Below are 26,351 nucleotides of genomic sequence, written 5' to 3'. Positions count from 1 at the left end.
ATTTCCATTTGAATTGGACGAGGGATCAATCGCAGGCGTCAAGGTTTGTGTGTATAATACACGTACACCAGTGCAAAACCGGGGCGGGCAGCAGTCATAAATAAAAAAAAACAGTATTGCATATTCAAATTTATTGATTTGATAAAAACTCAGATCTCAGGAATAACAAAATTTGCCGATTCTTGATTATTTATTTATTATATTTATAAAACCCTTCTCCAGTTTTCCGTCCGTATTTACCCTCGCTAACCAACTGATTCAAAAGTGGTATTGGTTTAAATACGGGATGCCCAGTTTTTTCTAGCATGACTTCTAAAATAGCCTTTTTAAGGTCCAGTCCAGTGAAATCAGCCAATTCCAACGGTCCCATTGGTAGCCCCGCGCCGAGTTTCATACCCACATCTATGTCTTGCGCAGACGCATCTCCTGTAAAAAATATTATAAATACATATATATTTTTATATGTTTTAGCCCCTTCCGATCAATCCCCCGTCGAATTGAAATGGGGATCGATATTACGACGGCCTGAGCCGAGGTTCGAACCCGTAGTGCTGCCCTCAGACTAAAGTCGTATCCGTCAGTTGGCCTTCAGCCGCTCCATAAGTCCTTTCGCGGGTTTGGAGTGCCATTTGCACTCGCCCCCTATCGTCCGGTGAAGCTGTAAAGGCCAGCTGCGGCCAACAGCATTAGAGTAGTCCGAAAAAAAAAAAACATATTTTAGCCGACCAGTCGTCATTGCCCGCAATAATAATTACTATTATTATTCCGTAATGTATAAATTTAAAAAAACATATGTTTACTTAGCTTTTGATCTTTGAACTTAGAATTTGATCCCTCATTTAGATTATAATATAAAAAAAATTACGTTCATAGGTGGCTAAAATGTCCTACATGAATAAATGATTTTTGAATATTGAATTTTTATCCCCAGGGCTAATATTCCGTGTTTTTAAACAAACTGATTAAAAACACGGAATATAAAGTGTTGCGTTCTTTTGTCTCGTTCGTTCCCATAGGAATTTGAAAAAAAAATCCAATAGAAAATAGGATATTGTCTCCGCTCCTGGTGAATAGATTTTGATATAAGTTTACAGTAATATAGTTATTGTTATTAGTGTATGTATACATCAGAATAACACATAGACTATCATTTTTTTGCAGGTGAAGCCAAAGGCACAGTTAGTCTACTATAAAATTCTCGTGTCAGTGATAAGTTGGCATACTTCTCCGAAACGGTTTAAGCGATTTTTATGATATTTCACATGTATACTCAGTGATTCTGAGAGTAGATTTTTACCTATTTTTCGACTCCAAAGTCCACCAAAATTTATTTTTTAATTTTTGGGACAAAACCTAAATGATAAGGTTGTGCAACGCCATTTTTTTTTACATTTATTAAGGTCCAAGATGCTGACGTTTATACCGAAGCCTTGCCTTCCATAATTACTAAAATAAGAATATATTTATCATCGTATAATTTTAAGTAGTATAAATAGTTTTAAAATATAAACGTGTTGGCAATTAGCTGTAAGTTTATATTGTGTTAATTAAATAAAATAAAAATAAAAAGATGTGCAGTATAATATATTCCTAATATATATGTATTTATATATACATATTCCTAAAATATATGTATTTATTAATACATATATTTTAGGAATATATTATACTACTCACTTTTCTACCACCAACTCTATAGTATATAGCGCTTTTAGTATTCAAATTAAAAGACAAAACAACGTTAGCTGTGTCATCCAGTAACATATAAGACATGGCGCCCTCATAAAGCATATATAGATAATCAAAGACATATTATAATAATGAGTAATAAATGTAGTCAGTGATAACATTATCAAATTATAGCCAACCAGTCTTTATCTCGCGACTTCTTCGGAACTTAAGTATTATTTTAAACTCTATGTTTATACTATAACTAGCTGACCCGCAAACGTTGTTTTGCCATACAAATTAAAATCGCTATTAAAAAATAGGGGTCAATGGTACAAGAGTGAACATTTAGGTTTGTATATATTTTTAGAACAACATTATAAAAAAAATGTCCAAAAAATAAAAATAAATGTTAAGATTGGACAACTCTTATCAATTAGAAGTATGAAAAATAGATAGTAGCCGATTTTCATCATCATCATCATCACAGCCCGGAAGACGTCCACTGCTAAACATAGGCCTCCCTAAAGATCTCCACGACGATCGGTCCTGCGTTGCTCGCATCCAATGCCTTCCAGCGATCTTGACCAGATCGTCGGTCCACCTTGCTGGAGGCCTTCCCACGCTGCGTCTTCCGGTCCGTGGTCGCCACTCGAGGACTTTATTGCCCCAACGGCCACCTGTCCTACGAGCTATGTGCCCTGCCCATTGCCACTTCAGTGTCGCAATTCTTCGGGCTATGTCGGTCACTCTGGTTCTTCTGCGGATCTCCTCATTTCTGATTCGATTACGCAGAGAAACTCCGAGTATAGCCCTCTGAGTGACTCATCACTGGCAACACACATTGGTCGTAAACCTTCGTCTTGAGACACTGCGGAAATTTGGACGAAAAGATATATCGGAGCTTCCCGAACGCTGCCCATCCGAGTTGGATTCGACGATTGACCTCTTTCTCGAAATTGGAGCCTACATAGCTGGAGCCGATTCTCAGACCTATGAATATGCATATGAAATTTCATAAAAATCGGTCAAACCGTTTCAGAGGAGTATGGTAACTAACATTGTGACACGAGAATTTTATATATAAGATAATAATAATAACCCAGGACAATTCACACAGCGTCATCTAATTGGAGGGCAAGGGATTTTTTTTGTGGACTAATAACCATTGATAGCAATATACCATACCAGGTTGACCTCCACGCGGTCTCCCTGGAAACTTTCGTGGTAAATTGACATTGGCCATTGGCCAATGGTTTACGCTGGCGGGGCACCAGTGGAAAATTATAAGATGAACATGAGGTCAGGTCAGTTAGCCCCAAATTTACCAAGAATTTATCAGGATGGTTACCAGGGGAAACCGCGTGGAGGTCAACCCGACATGGTACATCTAACATGAGATCATCAGTCCATTACTAACAATCCCCTTCTACCCCAATGGCGAACGGTTTATTTTTAGAGGATAATAATGGAATGATGCACCCGCCTGCGCTAACGGTTTACGCTGGCGGGGCACGGTTGCCGTTTACGGTAACAACTGATATAAATACTTAGGTACATTTAGAGCTTGGGACTAGATGGCACTGTGTGTATTATCCGTGGTTGTGATTATATATTGCATGAAGTTTGACAGTGGCAACACTTAACAATATTATTTGAAATGAAATGAAATGATATTTATTCAGTAGAAGAAAAAACTAAAACACACATTAAACAAACAAAAAAAAGAATAACAAACAGTGCGACAATTACAAAAAACAGTACACAAATTACGTGTGTGTTTTTTGTGCGTGCATGTGTATGTCTGTCGAAGCATCTACTGAATAGGTCCGTGCTCAGCATAATGCTGCAGCGGCTGGAGCGCTGCAACGCTGTTTTTCAGCACAAGACCTGGGATGGTGTATTGCTGTGTTGTACACGATTTATTATATGATATAAAAATAATAATAATAATAATCTCAGGGCAATTCACACAGCGCCATCTAGACCCAAGTTAAGCTAGCTAAAGCTTGTGTTATGGGTACTAGATAACTGATATAAATACACATTTTTTTTTTTTTTTTTCGTAAATACATACTTATTATACATAGAAAACACCCAGACCGATACAAACAATCATACTCATGAATACAAATGTTTGTGCCGTGCGAGGAATCGAACCCGCGACCATCGGACGTAAAGCGGTGTGCTAGACTGCTAGACCACCGAGGTCGTCAATATAATACTAAATATATAATAAATTGATATAAATTAATATACATAAATACACATTTAGCTAAAATAGAGATAGTACACAAAAGACAAGGCGATAATAGATATAAATACAGTCAAACAAGAGATACAGGAGAGTGTATATAAAGATACAGATATATAAAGTAGTGTTGTATTTTTGCCTAGATTGATTTTTGTACTTGCACTTTATTATTACTTTATTTGTTCAAAGACGCACCATATCTGCCTACCAATATTTCTGCTTAATTCCTTTGCTGTTTCGGTTCAAAAAGTGCCATATGGCTGTAAATTAGTACAATGGCATGATTACCGAAAAACAGATTGCTTTGAATTCAAGGATCGTCAGGACCTCAGGTGGTACTAAAAGCTGTTTGCGTACCGTGTACCTCTGTCTATTGACGGCCCCGGCCCCTTACTTCTAACGGTCGCAGGTGATGGTCCACCACGCAAAATGTTCTTGTGTTATATATATGGCATATAACACAAGAACAGACTACAGAACGTCCACTGTATGGGTTTAATATGCTAAATATAGTGAAATATAAAGTAAGTGTATATAATTGTTAAAAGTAGTAGTCTACTTATACACATATTAATAACATAATATTAAACATACATACATTACACTATATATATATGTATGTTTAATATTAAAATAGGAACCGACAAGTAACATGTTTAGAACTTGCGAAGGCTACAGTATATTTCGTATATGAAAACTAGCCAAGTTAGACCTTAGGCTACAGTATATTATCCTAAGTTATAAGAAGAAATGATATTTTATATTGTTATAAATACATTTCAGGACAGACCATTGAACTTGGCACCTATTTAGATCTCATCTCTTTTGTCGTAGAAGTCAACAATCAAGGCATATATCATAATATTAAACTCGGCTATCATTTCACATTTATGTTTTTGATGGGATATAAATACATACATAAAGTACTTTTAATAGCAATAATATATTTTATAGTATAGCTTTCTAGCGCATTGCATTGCGCTGGAGTCCCGCCGGCCGAGGCAGATTAATGTAAATAAATCAAATTTCATATGTAAACAATACGACCTCAGAGACTAGTAAGTTTCAAAGGTTACGCGAAGCTCATGTCTTTCTATAATAAGCTCCTTGTTCTGTACATCTGCTTACGCGCCCGTCGTTAAACCATATCATTCTGGACTTTTCATTTTTCCATATTGTTGACCTCCTTCTGTTAATTAATAAATAAGTGTATTGTGCCTAAACACCAGGCGGAACCCACAAAGTAAGAAACTCATAACATGTCAACAGCAAAATTCACGAGCAACTACTATCTGTTTATCATCATCATCATCTGCTTCTTCCTTATCCCATTTATTTGTGGTCGGCGTAATATGTTTTTAGCTTCCATTCATCCCTGTTCGCAGTCATCGCGTTATTTACTTCCTTTCTTACCATATCATCTTTCACACAGTCCATCCATCTCTTTTTCGGCCTTCCTCTGCCCTTATAACCATCCACATTCATTTGTAACATCTTTCTTAAAATATTATCCTCGTTCCTACGCATTGCATGTCCATACCATGATACAACTACTATCTGGTAATAGAAGATATTTAATATAAATTTAATAACCAAAGTTCCAATAGCCGCACCATATATTAAATCGTCATCTCAGCTTACAAACCAGTATTCTCGACTGCTAATCTATACATACAAATAAAATTGGAGTGTCTGTTTGTAATATTGAAATAACCGTTTTTTACTACATACATGTGACTATACTAACTATAAGAATACATAAAAGAGCTGTTCACGGATCATCATACCATAAATTGTCTCTAACAGACACATAGGCCAATATTATGAATATAAATACGATACATACACCAAAGTAACATTTTTTAAAATTTTTGTCTGTCTGTCTGCTTGTTCCGGCTAATATCCGAAATGGCTGGACCGATTTTGACGGGACTTTTTTTGGCTGGTAGCTGATGTAATAAGGAGTAACTTAGGCTACTTTTATTTTAGAAAAATAAAGTTAAATTCCACGCGGACGAAGTCGCGGGTACAGCTAGTTATCAATAAATTTGGAAGTCATTCTGAATCAATACTCAAACATAACTCTAGAAAATTAATCTAGAAATTTCCATCATTTTAGTTCCGCTAAAACACATCTTACATTATTATTTTCCGTTAATTATCGTTTTCCATCAGGAGGGCAGTTAGATTGTTTAACAGTAATAAAAAAAATTTATTACATTATACTTTTTAAGTATAAAATATGATCTCTCATATTACCATCCCTGAGGACTAAAGTATTTATTAAATATTTGATATTATTCATAATTATTAAAAATTAAAACAATGCAATAAGTAGTATAATATATTTCGAGCAACAAAGTTGTCATGGTTAATTGATAGTTGACAAAAATATTAATTTATATGCTATTGCGTATGTATGACATTCATAATGCAAAGATGGGTTACATTAGAGTACATTTTGTAGCACGTTATAATTTCAATGAACAGAAAGACTGAGTATAAATTAAATTTATATATAGCTACAGTATACTATACTGTAGAGTTATCTAAACCATATTTTTATTGTAAACAATTTTTAAACACCCTGTATAAGGCATACATTTACAAACATTATTTAAACATCTCATCTACATGGTGATTCTTTATATAATTTAATAAAATTTCTGTTAAAAATGTAAAAGTCCTCAAAAATATTCATAGATTTATAAAAATCTTCTACAGAAAAAATATCTAAAAATATATTGTTTTGTGCAAATGCAATGATATTTCTCGGTACGGTTTATTATTGTGTAATTTAATATAAAAATATTTATGAAACCTTTTTTAAACACTATGTACAGTTGAAAAAGAAACAAAAAATAGAACAACTAATAAAAAGTAGATCACACAATACCCAATTATTTAATTAAATTATTAAAAAAAACATAGAATAGAATTTTAATCAACAGAGAGAGTTGTAAACATGTACAACATTTATTTGAAAAGAATACGAGCTGAGTTCCTTGTCTGTTCTCCTCATCTCGAAATCATTCCGAACTGACGGTAGATTTGACATATCATAAGAGTCTGTAATAGACCTACATGAATACAGATAGTTTGAATTTGAATTTTTAATTTTCTATCATAATAAAATGCATATGTGTACATAACAATGTTAAAAAGGGACTGGAATGAGCATTTTGATAATTATTGAAACAGCTAATGAACGACTATTTTTGACCACCTATATCTCCATTTAGGACTGAGGTGTTTGAATGAGCATTTTGATATTTAAATTATTTAATCTAATGAACGAAAATGTTGACCTTTACGCCACTGAAATTTCCACCACTCTGATGAAGGTTTGTAACTTAGAGATTACTCTTCTTATATTTATAGAAACCCTCGCCAGTTTTGATTCCCAGTTTGCCCTCTGCGACCATCTTGTCAAGCAATGGTACAGGCCTGAAGACTGGGTCCTTTGTTTGTTCGTACATAACTTGCATCACAAACTTGTTGGTGTCCAGACCAGTGTAGTCAGCCAATTCGAACGGACCCATAGGGTAGCCGGCGCCCAATTTCATTCCAATATCAATATCTTCCTTGCTTGCATCACCTGGAACGTATTATGTTATGAAAATTAATTATATATAATTATATTAATAAATAGAAAAGTTAATTTATTTGCAAGGAAATAATGTAAAAAAGATGTTTTTGCATTGATGAAACTTTAAAGTAATAAATAGATGAAATTATCAATAAATTTGGAAATCATTTTGAATCAATACCTAAAAATAACTGTATTGAAAGTCATTCTGATTCATTATTAAAAAATGTCTATAAAATTAATCTAGAAATTTCTATCGTTTTAGTTCCAATAAAAAAGCATCTTTCATTATTAATTGCTGTTAATTATTATTTCTCGGTTAGTTATGAATTACATAAATGTGACCCCGAGACAGGTAGACAAAATGTTCAATAAAAGCATATGAAAAACATACAAATATTAGTTTATATGGTCACAAATACATAAAATAGGTATTAGTACTATATTCAAATAAATAATATGATATAATAATAATAATCTCAGGACAATTCACACAGCGCCATCTAGACCCAAGTTAAGCTAGCTAAACCTTGTGTTAGGCGTACTAGATAACTGATACATATACATAGAGAATTTTTTTTGTAAATACATACAAACAATCATACTCATGAATACAAATGTTTGTGCCCTGCGAAGAATTGAACCTGCGACCATCGTTCGTAAAGCGGTGTGCTAGACCGCCAGACCACCGAGGTCGTCAAATAATAATAACCAATATCCAGTTAAGTTCCTTGCCAGTTCGCCTCAAACGAGGTTGCTAGTCGAATTGCACGAAAGGGATAATTATAAAAATATAAGATAGACACACATACAGGCTTAATTACAACATCAAATGACAAGTACCTACAATATAACAGTTCAATAAAGGGTAAACCTGCATGTGTGTGCTACAGCAATACAAAATTGGTACATAGCTCAGTGTGGAGAATCACTCAAAGAGCAAAACACTGATTTTCAGCTATGTCCTCGAGGTTGAATAATGTACCTTGTATATTTTTTTTAATAAACTAAAATGAACTAAACGAAATAATGTGAAATAAATAAGTAATAAAAGAACTTGGAAAGTACGAATTACAGTTAGAGTACCAGAACTTTATATAACGTGCACAAGAGACTGAAAGGTCCTATGGGAAAATAATTTTGGGTGAATCTTGTTAACATATAATAATAAATTAATAAATAATAATCTCTTATTGCATCGTGTCTATCAATGCGCAATTTAATGCTTGATGACCCAATCTAACGAATTTAATGCCATCTGCCCAATTAATACGCAATTTAATGCCTGTCAAACGCTGTTTATTGAAAATTGGCCGTCGTAACCGTAAAATGGGCCATTAAACGCAATTTAATGCAACCTGTTCAACAATACGCAATTTAATGCTTGATGGCCCGTCAAAGGAAATTTAATGCTTGATGACCCAGTCAAACGCAATTTAATGGAAACTGTCCTTCAATACGCTATTTAATGCAACCTGTTCAACAATTCGCAATTTAATGCTTGATATGGCCCCGTCAAAGGAAATTTAATGCTTGATGACCCAGTCAAACGCAGTTCGATTCCTCGCACGGCATAAACATTTGTATTCATGAGTATGATTGTTTGTATCAGTCTGGGTGTTTTCTAAGTATAATATGTATGTATTTACAAAAAAATATCTATGTATATGTATCAGTTATCTAGTACCCACAACACCCATGGCGCTGTGTGAAATGTCCTGAGATTATTATTATTATTATTTTCGTTTATACATAGATAGATAGATAGATAAAAATCTTTATTCGTATCCCGATAACAAAGATAGTACAAACAAAATTCAAATAACACATAAGAATAGTAAATAATTATAAAAAAAAAAAAAAAAATACAACACATAATACTTTAACTTCCACATAAAATAAACATTAAAATATATATTAGGTGCCACAGGGATACGAAAGGGTTGAGCTACTCAGTGAACAATTTGCTCAGCGAGCAAAACACTGATTTTCGGAAGTCAGGGTGGTGCGGTGCAGCGACATATTCAAACAATCTTAATGTTACCAAAATTTAAATTAAACTAATTCTTAATAAAAATAATAGAAGAAAAAAATAATAAAATAAATAAATCAAAATGTATCAATATCAATATCAATTCAAATACAAATAACTGTTGACGCAGACCATTACCTAAGCGACCAAAGGCTTAAAAAATAATAATAATATATAAATGCTTGTCTAGTAGAAAAAGTTTTATCTTTTTCTTAAATACAATTGGCTCTTATAGGTGGAGGGATATTATTCCAGCATTTAGTCGCCTGGTAATATATAAAAAGGAACCCGTGCTGTTTTGACTTTCAAAAGATGAAAATTTTAATTTATTATATAAGTATTCTGGATTTTTAAATGTCATTATATCAAACATCAGTACTGCGAGATGCAACCGCCTCCGTGATTCCATGTTAAGAATTGATGCATTATTTAGAAATGGAGAGACATGAATGTCAAAACAGATACACACATTTTGTACGCGTTGCATTATATTCCGAGAATTACATACAAGGCGAGGACCATATACTAGATCACCGTAATTGAACTTAGAGAGATATATATTCTTACTCTCTCTGTGAGATAATTACGTACTTTATATAATATTTTTAAACGGTCAGTCTCGGACTACATTTAATACATGACGCTCGAATCGCAACTGGCTATCAAAAATAATACCCAGATTTTTTGCCTCATCAACACGTACAAGATCAGTTCCAAGTATCTTCACATACATACAATCTTACACATGAATACAAATCTAGATACCGTGCTCACACGATACAAACGCATAGGTTTCGATTCCTCGGAATTGAACCCGCGACCATCGGAAGTCTGGCGGTGCGCTAAACTGCTAGACCATTGAAGCAGTTATAAAATAATAAATATTTTCCTTCGATAAAATTAAACAATTAAATACTTGTTTAGAACTTATTAAACAATTTTGATGTAGCCAAAGAAAATATATAAAAAAATTGTTTTTCTATAATATAAAAGTAAATTGTTCTCTTACATGATAAGATATCAAGTCACAAGAATACATACACACAGTTCAGTTATCATATGGTACTAGTAACCAAGATATATATGTATTTATGTAATATTTGATCTCTTATTAACACATCTTTACATAGTTAAAAATTAACTCGTTTCCGATGTCTGTTCGCTTAGATCTTTTAAACTACGCAACGGATTTTAATGCACTTTTAGCAATAGATAGAGTGATTCGAGAGGAAAGTTTATTTGTATAAATATATATGTAACATTTGATCTTCACAATAACACATCTTTACAAAAAAAAAATTTCGCAAAGATCTTTTAAACTACGCAACGGATTTTAATGCACTTTTACCAATAGATAGAGTAATTCAAGAGGAAGGTTTATATGTATAGTACATGCGTGTTATAGTATAGAAGGAGTAGAGAAATTCAAAGATTTGTAACGCACCCGTGCGAAACCGAGACGGGTCGGTAGTAGAATCTAATTAGAATATTAAACAGTCTCCATGAACGCTTTTGTTAACATCATACTACCTTTTTAGCGCCTTTATTACGTCTTATATATACATATTTTGCAACAAATATCTTATATATAAAATTCTCGTGTCACAGTTTTCGTTCCCATACTCCTCCGAAACGGCTTGACCGATTCTCATGAAATTTTGTGAGCGTATTGAGTAGGTCTGAGAATCGGCCAATATCTATTTTTCATCCCCCTAAATATTAGGGGTAGTCCACCCCTAATTTTTTTTTTTTTATTTTAAGGCAATACAACGTTTGCCGGGACAGCTAGTAATCTATATAATATAAAACATAAAGCAAAAACTTAATACCCTTTTTACAAAAATTGCGCAGACTTAGAATATAATATGAAATTTCACACACTTATCTTTACTTCCTTAGAAATATTATAAATGTGAAAGTAACTCTATCCCTCTGACTGTAGCACTTTCATACCAAAACTACTGAATCTATTTAAATGAAATTTGGTACACATATAGTCTTGACACTAAGAAAGGACATAAGACTACTTTTTAATGTGAAAAAGGGTTGAAAGGGTAGATGGAAGGTTGTATAGAAGTATCGTCATTTTTAAAGCTAGAAGCTTGAAACTTATTTTTAGGCTGTTGATTAAATATAAATAAATATAACATTCAAAGTTTGTTGAACCATCCCTTAATAAATAAAATAGGGGATGGACGTTTATATAGAAATTCGTCATTTTTGAAGATGATTTTTGAAAGAACGACAAAACTTTTCTTTGACTTTTTTGGATTAGATTATTAAATATTTTTCCTTTATTAGGTCACTATTACAAACGTACGAAGTTGCTATTCCAGCTAGTACAATATATGTATATAATATATATCTATATATCATGTCTATAGATGACTGTACAAAAAAAATATGATAGATTTAATCCCAGCGGGGCGAAGTACAGTGTAACCTAACCTTGAGTGTAGAGATTAGATACGAGTTGTCACGATGCAATGAGAATATTGTTTGTATGATTATATGTATGTTATATATACAGGGTTACTGGAAACTCAACGTATTCCCGCCAGGACGACATAGAGTAGCTCAAATGCAATAATTTTGACCCTCTATATGTATGGCCGAAAGTTAATGATGAATTTTGTGATTTAAAAAAAAAATCCAATTCAGCGTCTTTACAACATTATTAAAAAAAAATGGCTTGTTGAATGTCTTTCAACGTAATTTTTATGTGTAGAGGACTTGGTAACAAAACATAAACTCACAAAATACCCATGAATGCTTAATATGAAATAGATGTGACTAAAAACGATTTTTTTTATACATTAAACATTACATTAAGTGCCAAGCTAAGTGTACTTAAAATTATTGCCTTTGAGCTCCTCTATCTCGTCCTGAGGGAAAACGTCGAGTTTCCAGTGACCCTGTATGTATGTTGGTATGACTATAGTATGAATGTTATTAGTATCACTATATTATTTCAAAAAATTAACACGTTCAAGACCGCATTGATAAATCTTATTTTTCACATAAGGACCTCCATTTTATTTTTCTTAATTACGTATATTATTTTTTAAATATTATTTTTGTATTGTTAATTACGTATATACGTTTTAAATATGTTTTTAGCGTACAATAATTTGAGGTAGACATTATTTAACCTATAGATTTATTTCAACTAAAGTTATTAGGTAATTTAGGTAAAGGCACTTTGAAATTTATTGAAAGTTAGAAAGTGAAAATTAAAATTTAAGTGAAATTTATTATCGTTAAAGAGTGACCCACCGGTGTGGATGCGGTGTTTAACGTGTTAAAATACTTTTACTAAAGGAAATATAAACATTTCATAGAATACTTACAATATCATACCAAATGTAGAAATGTTAGCACAAAATCACTCAATCAATATTCAACTTTGGGGGAGGTAAGGGAGTTGTTAGTAATGGTAAAAGTCAAATTAAAACAATATTTATTCGTGTTTTCGTGTCCTTATATAATACCAAATGAAGAAATGTTACCACAAAATTACTCGGTCAATATTCAACTTTGGGGAAGGTAAGGGAGTTGTTGGTAATGGTAAAAGTCAAATTAAAACAATATTTATTCGTGTCCTAATATAATACCAAATGCAGAAATGTTACCACAAAATTACTCGGTCAATATTCAACTTTGGGGGAGGTAAGGGAGTTGTTAGTAATGGTAAAAGTCAAATTAAAACAATATTTATTCGTGTTTTCGTGTCCTAATATAATACCAAATGCAGAAATGTTACCACAAAATTACTCGGTCAATATTCAACTTTGGGGAAGGTAAGGGAGTTGTTAGTAATGGTAAAAGTCAAATTAAAATAATATTTATTCGTGTTTTCGTGTCCTAATATAATACCAAATGCAGAAATGTTACCACAAAATTATTCGGTCAATATTCAATTTTGGGGAAGGTAAGGGAGTTGTTGGTAATGGTAAAAGTCAAATTAAAACAATATTTATTCGTGTCCTAATGTAATACCAAATGCAGAAATGTTACCACAAAATTATTCGGTCAATATTCAATTTTGGGGAAGGTAAGGGAGTTGTTGGTAATGGTAAAAGTCAAATTAAAACAATATTTATTCGTGTTTTCGTGTCCTAATATAATACCAAATGCAGAAATGTTACCACAAAATTACTCGGTCAATATTCAACTTTGGGGAAGGTAATGGTCAAAATAAAATTAAAACAATATTTATTAATAGGACATTTTCAAGTCCTATATGTAGTCCTACCGTATAGTAAAATCAGTATATTTTTTACAATAAAAACTCGGTCAAAAAATAAAGAATACAATTTTTTCTCTAGTTTTTGACCGCAATAGCCATCCCATCATCGCATTATCACATCGGTGATATAAATTCAAATTCAAAATATCTTTATTCATGTAGGTCTATTACAGACCCTTATGATATGTCAAATCTACCGTCAGTTCAGAATGATTTCGAGATGTTATGTTATGCTTTCGAGATTTATCTATTAAAACATAGATAACACCTATTTAAAACTTTCAGACCTACCTTGCGTATAAAATTTCATAAAAATTAATTCAGCAGTTTAGGATTCCATCGCGGACGAACTACGTGACAAAACACTTTTATATATTAATATTTAAAATCATTCAAAATTTGTTTTATATATTAATTATATATTTATTTTCCTTGTTATAATAATGTATAAGAAGCCTTTGTTCATCGAAACACTTGTAATGATATACCATAATATGATTACAATAATAAATATAAAGCCTACATGCATTTAAGTCAATTAAAATTCAATTGTTACAACAAACTGTTTAAATAAATAAAATTTCATCTATTTTTAAAATCGGTTCAGTTCAGATATTACTAAAAAATATATTCTTAGATAATTTTTTTTTTTCAAATTCAGTAACGAATGTAATATACAAAAATGTTAATATAGACATTTGCAAATAACTAATGAACCTAATATCTATACATATAAATAATATTGGAGTGTCTGTTTGTTATATTGAAATAACTGTTTTTTACTACATGCATCATCATTGCCTTGCCTTTATCCCATTATTTGGGGTCGGCGCAGTATGTCATTCTCTTCCACTGCTCTCTATCGGTCGTCACATATGAATATAAATCTCATATGAATATAAATCGAAAATAGACTTTAAGATTTACGCCTTAAAGCCAATTTCCCAAAACCACTTTTTTTACTTATCACATTTTATTACTAATCGTGCCGTGTCTTTTTATGAATAAAAGGGTAATATATAAAAAAATTCAACCAACCTCTCTCATACAGCCTTATTGCCTCAGCGCTGTACGGGCCCAGGAGTCTGTTCACCACGAATCCAGGGGTGTCCTTGCAAGTGATGCAGGTCTTTCCGATGGACTTCCCCCACTCCATCAGGGTCTGGTAAGTGGCCTCTGATATCTGGTCACCTTTAATCACCTCCAGCAAGCGCATCACCGGCACCGGGTTGAAGAAATGGAGTCCACCATATCTGGTGGCGAATAGTTTCAAATATAGTGAGGACTGGTCTTTTTTCTTTTTTTTATATTACGATGGTGGAATAGAATAAAATAAAAAATCATTTATTATTAATAAACTTTTAATTTAATTTAAGCACTTTTATTACTTCATTTAAGCACTTTTATTCAAAAGTGCTTAAATTAAGTTTATTTGTTAAAAAACATTGTTATGACTGTTCAGTCATAACAATGTTTGTTTTTAATCTACCGTCTAAAATAATGATGATGGTCGGGTTACTGTAGTCTATGGACGTCTGAACACCAGGGGCAGTATATGCTGCTAGTTACTAAATTCTCCTTAATTCTATTTAAAAATGAATCTGTATTTTTATTGGGGAGAATGTAGTGACAATCCAGAATATGCTATTGTATTTTTATCAAAAAGCAATAGAAACGTTTATTTTTTAATTTCTATTTCCTTTCGTCAAAAATGCAATAGCATATCCTGGGTTGATACTACATTCTCTTTAATTGGATTTAAAAATGAATCTGTATTTTTGTAATCATATATAGCTTCATTTGAAAAGAGAAGAAGTCGAGTTTCTTGTCAGTCCTTCTTAGCTCTAAAGCACTCCGAACTGACGGTAGATTTGACATATCATAAGAGTCTGTAATAGACCTACATGAATAAAGATATTTTGATTTGGTTTGATATGTATATATAAAACCACAACTGGTATACCAGATGAGACAATCAGAGGATGTTTGCCTTGATTCAGTGATTACACCTCTGATTGGTTCATGAGAAATCAAAATGGCAAGTGCTTTTTAGGGAATTTTTAGTTTTATTTCGGTGTACCATATCACCATCCACCGTCATCACCAAAAGTCAGTCAGACCAAAACAAAACATGTACATATTATTTACCTGTCTTTCCTCTTAATGCCAGCACCAATAGCATTGATGCTAATCGAAGACGTATTCGTAGCTAGAATCGTGTGTTCTGGAGCCAACTGTGAATTAAAAAAAAATAATCATAAACAACAAAACTTATATACAGAACAAACTGGTAGACTGGTGTACTTTAGAAAGTCTACCTCGATTACTTTATTAATGGCTCAAGTAATCATCGTCTTTACTATACATATACAATAGTGCCCTAGAGGTCGGTAAATTCTGGTCTAAATATTGACAAAAAAAAGGTTATTCCACGCAAAACCACATTGGAATCACCTTCCAGCAATAGTAATCACAGTGTTTCATATACATATACCATTATGCCCCAAAAATTTATGACCCATAATATACACAGAAAACACCCAGATAGAAACAACAATGATATTCATGCACCGTGCGAGGAATTGAACCCGCGATCTTTGGAAGTAGAGCGATGTGCAAAACGTCGAAGCCCTCGCCCGGGTGTGCATGTATTATACATATAAACCTTCCTCTTGAATCACTCTATCTACTAAATAAAAACGCTTCGAAATCCGTTGCGTAGTTTTAAACATTTAAGCATACATAGGGTCGGACAGACAGCGACAGTGACTTTGTTTTATACTATGTAATTAATATATAATAATTGTATGACATCTTGATGATATATTTCCATCTAATTACCTTGTAATGATCAGTATTTGTCTAATTACCTACATAGATAATAAATGATTTAATACCATAAACACTATAATAAAGAACAGGGATGAACAACACCGGCCCGCGGGTTGCTTGCGGCCCGTTCAACATGTCTATGCGGCCCACCAAACATTTCTATAATTGAGGTTATTTTTTCTACTTCCATCAATATATTGTTGTTGCAAATTCTTTACACAATTTTACATATTTATTTTTCTATCAATTTTAATTGTCACTTTTGGCTTGCTACTGTTTGTATCTATACATATAAATAAAACTGCGAGTGTCTGTTTGTAATATTGAAATAACCGTTTTTTAGTACATGCACATGAATATAAATACGGCACATACACCAAAATAACATTTCTTTTTAATTTTTGTCTGTCTGTCTGTTTGTTCCGGCTAATCTCTGAAATGACTGGACCGATTTTGACGGGACTTTTATTGGCAGGTAGCTGATATAATAAGGAGTAACATAGGCTATTATTATTTTAGAAAAATAAAATTAAATTCCACGCGGACGAAGTCACGGGAACGGCTACTTTTTATATAAATAAGGTTTTGTACATTATTAATATTACTTACTTTATGTGCGGGCCGCCAAAAAATATAAAAATTAAATCGGCCCGTTGATTAAAAAGGTTGCTCACCCCTGATAAAGAACTTTGTCCATACGATTAATGTACGTTTCGATGCGTAATAATTAATCTACTTTAATTATCTATATCTTATCCGGGGGTTATATTTCATTAAAAAAAAGCGATTAAAATAATCACATATAAATTTATTTTGGGACCAAAATTGTAATAACTCCAACTTGAACGCAATAAAAAATTGTTTCAAATCAACCTACTAGTGCATTATCCCAGTAATTTAAAATGTATCCTTCTAAATGTATAAGCTATCTAATGTACTCACTTTTTAAATTGGTCGAATTAACAATCGATATTATTAATTACATAATAATTTATAATTATATATATAAGATATTATTAATAAAAAAAAATAGTTATGCATTTGTATCAGTTATCTAGTACTCATGACACAAGCTTTATCCAGATTAATTTGGGACTAGACGGCGCTATGTGAATTGTAGATTACTATTTTTTTGATAGACCAGACCAAACCGACACAAACAGTCATACTCATGAATACAAATGTTTGTGCCGTGCGAGCAATCGAACCCGCGACCATTGGTCGTAAAGCGGTATGCTAGACCACTAGACCACCGAGGTCGTCTATTATATTTAAATACCACGTGGCAGAAAAGCCTATTGTCGTATCTCCGATAAATTTTTGTTATCGGTGTTCCCATCACCGGTCTTAGTTAATGTAATCAAGCACTATCTCATGACATCTGTTCTCTATTGAATAATAATAATTTGCAATAAAGTCATTGCCACTGAACATAAACATCGTAACAATTATAATTATTGTAATAGTACCTAATTATTAATAGTAAAACATAATCAATCAATAAAATAATTAATTATTTAATCAACCGTCTGGCAATTATTAGGTGTTATTACAGTAATAAGGTAAACAGGCACCAGAGGTCAGAATCTACAAGAAGATTGCATTATTATAAATGTATGTATATCTATTCTAATATTATAAAAAGGAAAGGTTTGCATTTTTGTATTTATGTATGTTTGTATTGAATAAACTCAAAAACTACTTAGCAGATTTCAAAAATTATTTCACCATTAGAAAGCTACATTCTCCCTGAGCACAGATAATATAATATTACATACAGATACCCCATCCCATACAAGAAAATGGTTCCTTCCTAACTCGGGCTATTCTTCGGGCTATTTTATTTCGCCGCCGTAGGCGCTAGATGTCGCTATATCTGAAGCAGTTCGGATTACTAGTGGGTGATTAGTAATAAAGCATGAAAATAGATGGCAGAGAATTCGGTCTACATGACATCTGTTTTGCAAAGATACGTACATAATAGATATATAACTGTATCGAACTCCTGATTGGGTACAATCGAAAATTCAATGTAGGTATAATATTGTTCGCTGACAGTCTACAGACACGGCTAATGTACCTATGTATCTATGTACTATGTTACAGTTACTTTTTTACATGCCTACTTTTTTCTCCCGACGAAGATATGTCGTAACGCGTCTGCACTAAAATCGGGCTATCGGTTAAGGAGCAATAGCTCCTTAACGAATAGCCCGATTTTAATACGGTTTTTTTTATTTAAATTGTTATGTGATAGTGATAGATTTTAGCTATAATCAATTAATGTGCATATGGGTACCTCATATAATTTTCAGTATATAATTATTTCTCAATATGTAGTTAATTACGGTAAACTGGCAATTTGTAAAACTGAAAATAATATCTGCAAACCATCAATCTGTTATATGTAGGTTCTTTCAGGGATACTACATCGGTGCTAATGACATGTAGGTACTTATTTTGATGTTATACCTATTTGTAGAACCTTCGATATCTACAAACTACGCCTTTACTGCTAGTTTTTTGGTATTTATGTAAGTTGTTATTCAGTTGAAATTAAGCTGCGAAATTACAGGATATTTGGACATAACATCTATGTTCTCCGGAATGATAACGTATGCGGGATATAGCGGGCACGACATGATGACGTAATGCTGTTTAATAATATATACGTAATATTATGTACGTCGGATAGCGTCGTGGTTGGATGGATCGTCAGCTTATTTACCATTTCAGTTCATAATAGTAGGTAGTAACTTTTGACAATATGGATGAAGGAGGGATGACGGAATGACGGGAATAACGGTGATGATGATGAGATCAATAATGACTGCTGACGATAGTGACGGTGGTATTTATATTTATGACCACCATAAAATTCATCATTGGCAGTATTCTCAACATTATCATCATTGTTCATCATGATGATTAAGATCAAATTAATTAATTGATTAAAAAACTAGCAAGTATTAGGTAGGTACTAAGTCCTTATATGACTTAAATACAAGGTTCTGGGATGCTGTGATATACTACAGTCTCTAGATTTTGTTTCTTATTAGTACTCCACAACCAAAGTCTATAGACAGAGAAATATAGATTTACACAAAGTTTTTTGATGTAAATGGGAATTATTATACACATTGCATTAAAAAATATATATGATTACCATCTAATACAAAATCATTATGTAGTAAATAATTCTTGACATTTTAAATCGAATGAGGTGAAACTAACATTGCATGAACACAACACTTGAAGATCATAATTTTTATTTCAGGTAATAAAACACTTTTAAATAATTTATTAATCACAGAATAAACAATTGTTAATAATTTACAATAATATTTCTTTCACTGCTTGTCTGTTATACCACTAAAACTTCAAACACTTCTGTTATTTTTATATTATATTCCAAATAAATCAATATCAAGACATAATATTTCATCAAAATCATTTCATAATTAATTCCTGGTACACAAAATATTCCTGGATTTGTTGATGAAGCAATATAATAATAATCATGAGCTTAAATCATAAACTTATTTGCAGTCGGTTACACATAATTACTTGAATTTCTTCTCATCACTAGTCTATTGCTTTCTTACTTATTTAATTATATTATTAATTGCATTGTGATTAATAATTTACAGATTTTTCTTCTGCTTTTTTCTCTTATTTTTACTTGCATTATTATTTTATACAGTAAAATGTTCATATATATATATATATATATATATATTTCTTATTCTTTTGAACTCCTGTTCTTTACAGTAAAAATGTTATTTATCTTCATCTGAATGACTAGGAGATTTAGAATATCATCTCTTATTTGTTTAAACTTTGTTCAGTATTAAGTTGTTGATGTCAGGAAAATCTGAAAACAATATCATATACCATGTTACATTTTCATGAACTTACATGAATGAATTTACATGAAAGTAACTATACTGTAACCTTATTAGCACAATAAACATATTATTCATACATCATATTCATTCAGTTCTAATAAAATATAAAAATAATACTACTGTTTAGTACTTTATTTTGATTAATAATTTTCAGTATTTTCTCAATCAATCAAAAATTATAAAATCAGTGTTAGTTTTTTGAAGTTACATTCATAACAATAATAAAAACATAATAATACCACATTAAAGCGGTCACCAAGTACCTATGTTTATTATATTTTAATATGAAAGATACACACGCATACATATGCAAGTTTTTAACAACTTATAGTTATACCTGGTATGAGATAATCCTCAAAGACACGATAGTTTAATAAATATTTGTAGTAGTCCTTAGACACATTTAAATTATTGAGTTTGACAAAAAACAAAAAATAAGAAGTTCAATGAACTCTGAACAGGAACAATTCAAAAGTTGAAGTACCTACTTAACTTAAATGATGAAAAAAGAGAAAAAATCCAATGCTAGTGAAAATATGTTTTAAGCATTTGACTTAAAGTCGTTTATCCTATTCTTTTATTGCTATATTTTATATTTTTAACATTTCATTTATGTTGCCAGTACTCGTTGTCATTTCGATATAATAAAAAAATATGGACCAACCTACGATTTTAAATCGATATTTTTATTTGTGATGAAATCTAATAATATAAATTATGAATAACCTACCCTCGAATGGAGATATTAAAAAACTAATTATCATGAATAGTAGGTACTAGGATCAGTAATATATCATAGTATTATGAATGATTATCGTTTCAAAACCTTGTACAATTTAGTAAGGTTGAAAATATCCTTCTACAAAAGCAAAATTCGAGTATTTGTAAAGTTTCTTATGAGTATTTTTAAAAATTCGAGGATCCTCACATTTAGCTACCAATGTCAGTAATTTAGATACCATATAACACTTGTTTATTGAGGTTTCATAAAGGTATAGCTGACCTTATATACTCTATACCACATTCAATTCTCATTCACGTGGCGGCGTTAAGCCGGCTCGGCGAGCGACTTATAGAGTCCTCCTACCCACCGACTCCCTCCGCCGGGTGCTGGGACGCCGCCGGCTTCCGGCCGGCCGGCAGGCCGGCCGGTAAACGAACGACGCTGGGGTGGTATACCCCAGCAGTATGCTCGGGTAAAGAGCGTAAGCTCGGGGCCCGTACCCAGCGGTCCATATAAAGGATCAGCGGACGACCCGATAATAAAATTCTCATTCATTAAATTACAATAAGTAGGTATTTATTTTTTTTAATAGAAGAACTATGTCACTAATGTCATTAATTGCTATAATTACCAGGGTGACCGCGTGGAGGTTGATATAATAGAGTACACTTGTATCAGATCAATCTAATTAATATTTCCCTCTTCAAGTTTCGAAGTTATGAGCGAACAGATAAATATATAGTACTTGCATACCTGTCAAAATCTCTCTATTTTGCCGTCGTCGAGTAAAAATTATGCATTGCAATTCGTTCCAAATAAGAGTATAATACAAAATGATGAAATTTTACTGTTTGCAAAGACTAATTAAAAGCACCATCGAATAATGTGTTGTAATATCTTGTTATCGATTATTCGAAAAAATCGATAAATCTATGCATTTATTTTTAATATGGCAACACTTTCTAAATAAGTATTACTGGAATAATATGGTTTTCTTGTTTAGCTGTTTTATATTTACTTAAACTTTTTTTATGTTTAATTTATCATAATAATATAGTAAGTACTTATTATTTGAAAATATAAAATAAACATTTAAAATACGGTGATACAAATGAAAACAGCGCCATCTATGAAAGTATTTTGGAAACAATAAGCCCCAATTAGCAATGATTAAATTGTAAACAAATACAGGGCAACAACAAAATGAGTAAATATATGAAAATTACTTTTCAAAACGCATTATTTCATTTTAACATCTATATATGACTTTTTAAAAATAGATTAAACCTTTTTAAAAACATAGTTTTGGGTTTTAAACGATTACAAAACAATGTTGAATTCCATTCGATACCAATGACGCCATCTAAATCCGTTTTTCGAACTAAAAATGGCTACTATGCCATTGATCCCCACTGCCCTGAGTAACATAGGCTATATTTATTGCTAGAAAAGATTAGGGATCCATACTAAAACTTTAGTAACGTAACTCAAGTTTTTACATTTTAAAAGTAGATAGAAATACCTGACCAAACTTACACTATATTATTCATACTTCTGTTTAAATCTTTATCTAAATAAATCATATTGTTTTGAAAACTATTTCAATTTCTGTATATTACTTTTTGAATTGTTCAAATCGGCTATTCCATTCAATAGATATTACGAATTTAATAAGTTATACAAATCAAAGCCAGGACGGATCGCTAGTCTAAATATATGTAACTCAAAGGTGACTGACTGACGTAGTGATCTATCAACGCACAGCCCAAACCACTAGACGGATCGGGCTGAAATTTGGCATGCAGGTAGATGTTATGACGTAGGCATCCGCTAAGAAAGGATTTTGATTAATTCTACCCCCAAAGGGATGAAAGTTTATATGAAACTGTGTCAATTTTAAACCGATCGGGCTGAGACTTTGCATAAAGCTACTATGACGTAGGCATCTCCTAAGAAAGGATTTTGATAAAATTCACCCCTAAGGGGATAAATTAACGCGAGCGAAGCCGCGGTCAAAAGCTAGTTTTTAAATAAAAATCTAGAATGACTTCAGGTTTCATTGATTAATTTCGTTGCTAAAGATTATCATATAAAACAGATAAAAATCTAGTTTTAATATTACGTATGGATCATTTGAGAGTTTAATATAAGCACTTTTGAATGGTCATAAATTTTTATTCTACCACTCATTACGAACGCATACTCATCACGTATAGTTTTTAACTGCAACTCTCGAATATATACATACCTACTAATTATCCTGAATCCTTTATTTGTTTGATTGAACGCGCCAAGCTCATGAAAGATGTTTAATAAAGAAAAAAATAAATGTTGTCTATACATTTATCGAGAAAGTCTATATATATAACATTATGCTACATTTTATAAAAGAGGGACCAATGAATATCCACAGGTTATTGACAAAATTCCCACTTATCTTTTTTAATCAGCAATAATGGAGAATTATCAACTGCTGTACATGATAAGATAATAGAAGAGTACTTTTTTTTTAAGTATTTCCAGTTGAAATGATAGTTTCAGTTAAAAAGTACTGGCTACTTCAGAATTTAATGGTTTTTTTTAACCTTATGTATCTGTTCGGATTTTGTTTTTTAAAATACAGTTTTATGTAAATGGATGAAGTAATATTTCCAATCTTTCAGAGTCCAGCCATTTCAGAGATTAACCAGAACAAACAAACAGACAGACAAACAAAAATTGTAAATAATGTAATATTGTAAAAAGTACACTTCAGAATTTAATGGTTTTTTTTAACCTTATGTATCTGTTCGGATTTTGTTTTTTAAAATACAGTTTTATGTAAATGGATGAAGTAATATTTCCAATCTTTCAGAGTCCAGCCATTTCAGAGATTAACCGGAACAAACAAACAGACAGACAAACAAAAATTGTAAATAATGTTATTTTGGTGTATGTACCGAGTTTATATTCATATGCATGTAGTAAAAAATTGTTATTTCAATATTACACACAGACACTTCAATTTCATTTATACATTTAAATTTACTGTTATTTCAATATATTACTTTTATATACAACAAACCGAATATCAATACAGCCCCTAGTACCCTACCTAACAGGTCATCAGCTTGTTCAACAGTCTAATTACATACAAAAATTACCTTTTCAGTTACCTTCATTTGCAGCATGCTAACTTCAGCAGAATAATTTGCTCAAATAAGTGAAAGAACCCTTGAAGGTCTCAAGCCCTAAATAAATAGATATCTATTATAATCTATACAATAACTTATCATCATTATGTAAGTTCGTATTTACTAGACAATGCTTATCATAAAATACGGGCCATAAATATTATCAATGTGCTGTGTACTTAAAGCAAACTAGATTAAATAAACAATTTTAAAAGCATTGATAGTAATTCTTATTGTTTCTAAACTAAAAATATTAGGAGAGATACTTATTAGAATATAGTATAAAGATGATTGGTGTTTCATTTTACTATTGTAGTAACAAAAAAAATGAATAGGAAGTAATCATTCCATTTTTCAATCATATATTTTGTTTTCTTGTGATAAAAAAAAAAGAAACCTACAGTATACATATACATAAAGCCAACGGATGAGAAACAACTGCATGCAACTGAAATGTGAATGTTGAGATGGATGTGTGGTGTGACAAAAATGGATAAGATAAGAAATGAATACATCAAAGGAAGTATGAAAGTGGCACCGATGTCGGAGAGGTTAAAGAGTAATCATCTATCATGGTATGGGCATGTAATGCGTAGGAATGAAGATCATATCCTAAGGATGGTGTTACATATAAAATGTGGATGGTTATAAGGGTAGAGGAAGACCGAAAAAGAGATGTATGTGTGAAAGATGATATGGTGAGAAAGGAAGTAAATAATGAGATGACTGCGAACAGAGATGAATGGAAGAGAAAAACATATTACGCCAACCACAAATAAATGGGATAAGGAAGAAGCAGATGATGATTATGATGATACAACAGCAAGGTTATAGACAAGCTTACAGATCACTGCATTACCACAGACACAATCTAGACTAAAACTTATTTTTTAAATTAGTAGAATATATAGCAGCAAAGGGACTTTAAACTGGCTCATGGTAAACAGCCTCTGTGGTCTATATATGAGAATATACATCTCTGTATTCAGTACTGCTCTTGTAATTAATCAAGCAATTAACTACAGAGTCCATCAGAATTATTAATATAGTGAAACTTGGCATTAAAGCAAGAAATATACCATAACTTAGATATTATGTATTGTTGAACTGATAGGGCGGCATATTTTCCAGAATACACTCTCAATATTTAATAGAATAAAAAAAAAAATTTAAGGTAGAATTTACCTGATCAAGTTTATTGAATAACTCTTGCTTTACATCCAGCTTCTCAACAATTGCTTCAATTATAAGATCAGCATTGACACCATCTTCCACCTTGGTGGATGTATTAATTCTAGATGTGGACTCTTTTACAAAGTTTTCAATTTTCGCCGCATCATCCTTGAAAGTCTTCTTGCCGACCCTTCGTAAGTTATTCTGAATGGATTTCTGTGCATTCTCAAGTAGTTCTGGTTTTAAATCAACTATGGTCACATTTTGACCGGCTTGGGCTGCAACCTAAACATCCATATTTATTATGATTACTCGCAACATAAAAAAAATAATAGAATAAATTTATGGTAACATTTTACAGTTCATATTAAACAATTAATAGTTCTAGTCGTAATAAAAAGAGATATTCAACCTTACCTGAGCAATTCCGGAGCCCATAAGCCCTCCGCCAATTACAGTCACCGTTTTAATCGCATTTAAAGAGGAGGAACTAGAAAAATTCCTTGTCAAACTGACTAATTTATTCATTTTAGATTTATAAATCTCGTGCGCAGTTGAAGCGAGAAGGCGTACGAATGATAATTTACTCAGTATCGAGGCGATCCGTGATGTTTACATTAGCGCCGACGGAGTAGATACGTAAATAAGTCGGTTATTTATTCGCCAGATATAAATGAAACCCACTTGCACTAACGTCAACTTACTGATAAGAAATAACAGTCGTGAAATAAAGAGATTCGCAGCTGTAG

At 32.0% G+C, this 26,351-nt stretch overlaps 2 protein-coding genes across 3 annotated transcripts in view; both read right to left on the bottom strand.

Annotated features, from left to right (window-relative positions):
* The window catches only part of LOC131851220 (inositol polyphosphate multikinase), a 43,486-nt gene that overhangs the window by 16,983 nt on the left and 152 nt on the right, over window positions 1-26,351 (bottom strand). The window lies entirely within an intron of this gene.
* LOC131851221 (probable 3-hydroxyacyl-CoA dehydrogenase B0272.3) lies at window positions 155-26,330 on the bottom strand. 2 transcript variants are annotated; one of them, XM_059201678.1, is made up of 5 exons: window positions 26,020-26,330; window positions 25,615-25,887; window positions 15,941-16,026; window positions 14,831-15,045; window positions 155-426 (listed from the first exon to the last, which is right to left on the bottom strand). In XM_059201678.1, exons 1-5 carry the CDS (start codon window positions 26,128-26,130, stop codon window positions 191-193), a joined length of 921 nt encoding a protein of 306 aa, XP_059057661.1. In that variant the 5' UTR covers window positions 26,131-26,330; the 3' UTR covers window positions 155-190. The 2 variants fall into 2 exon arrangements, with proteins under 2 accessions (XP_059057661.1, XP_059057660.1); XM_059201677.1 differs by lacking the exon at window positions 155-426 and adding an exon at window positions 7,227-7,520 and having other exon boundaries at window positions 26,020-26,307.

The sequence above is a fragment of the Achroia grisella genome, unplaced genomic scaffold, assembly GCF_030625045.1.
Source record: "Achroia grisella isolate CSIRO2021 unplaced genomic scaffold, CSIRO_AGI_Agris_v1 utg782, whole genome shotgun sequence".
In the NCBI taxonomy this organism is placed as follows: domain Eukaryota; kingdom Metazoa; phylum Arthropoda; class Insecta; order Lepidoptera; family Pyralidae; genus Achroia; species Achroia grisella.
This window is presented reverse-complemented; position numbering and strand designations above follow the sequence as displayed.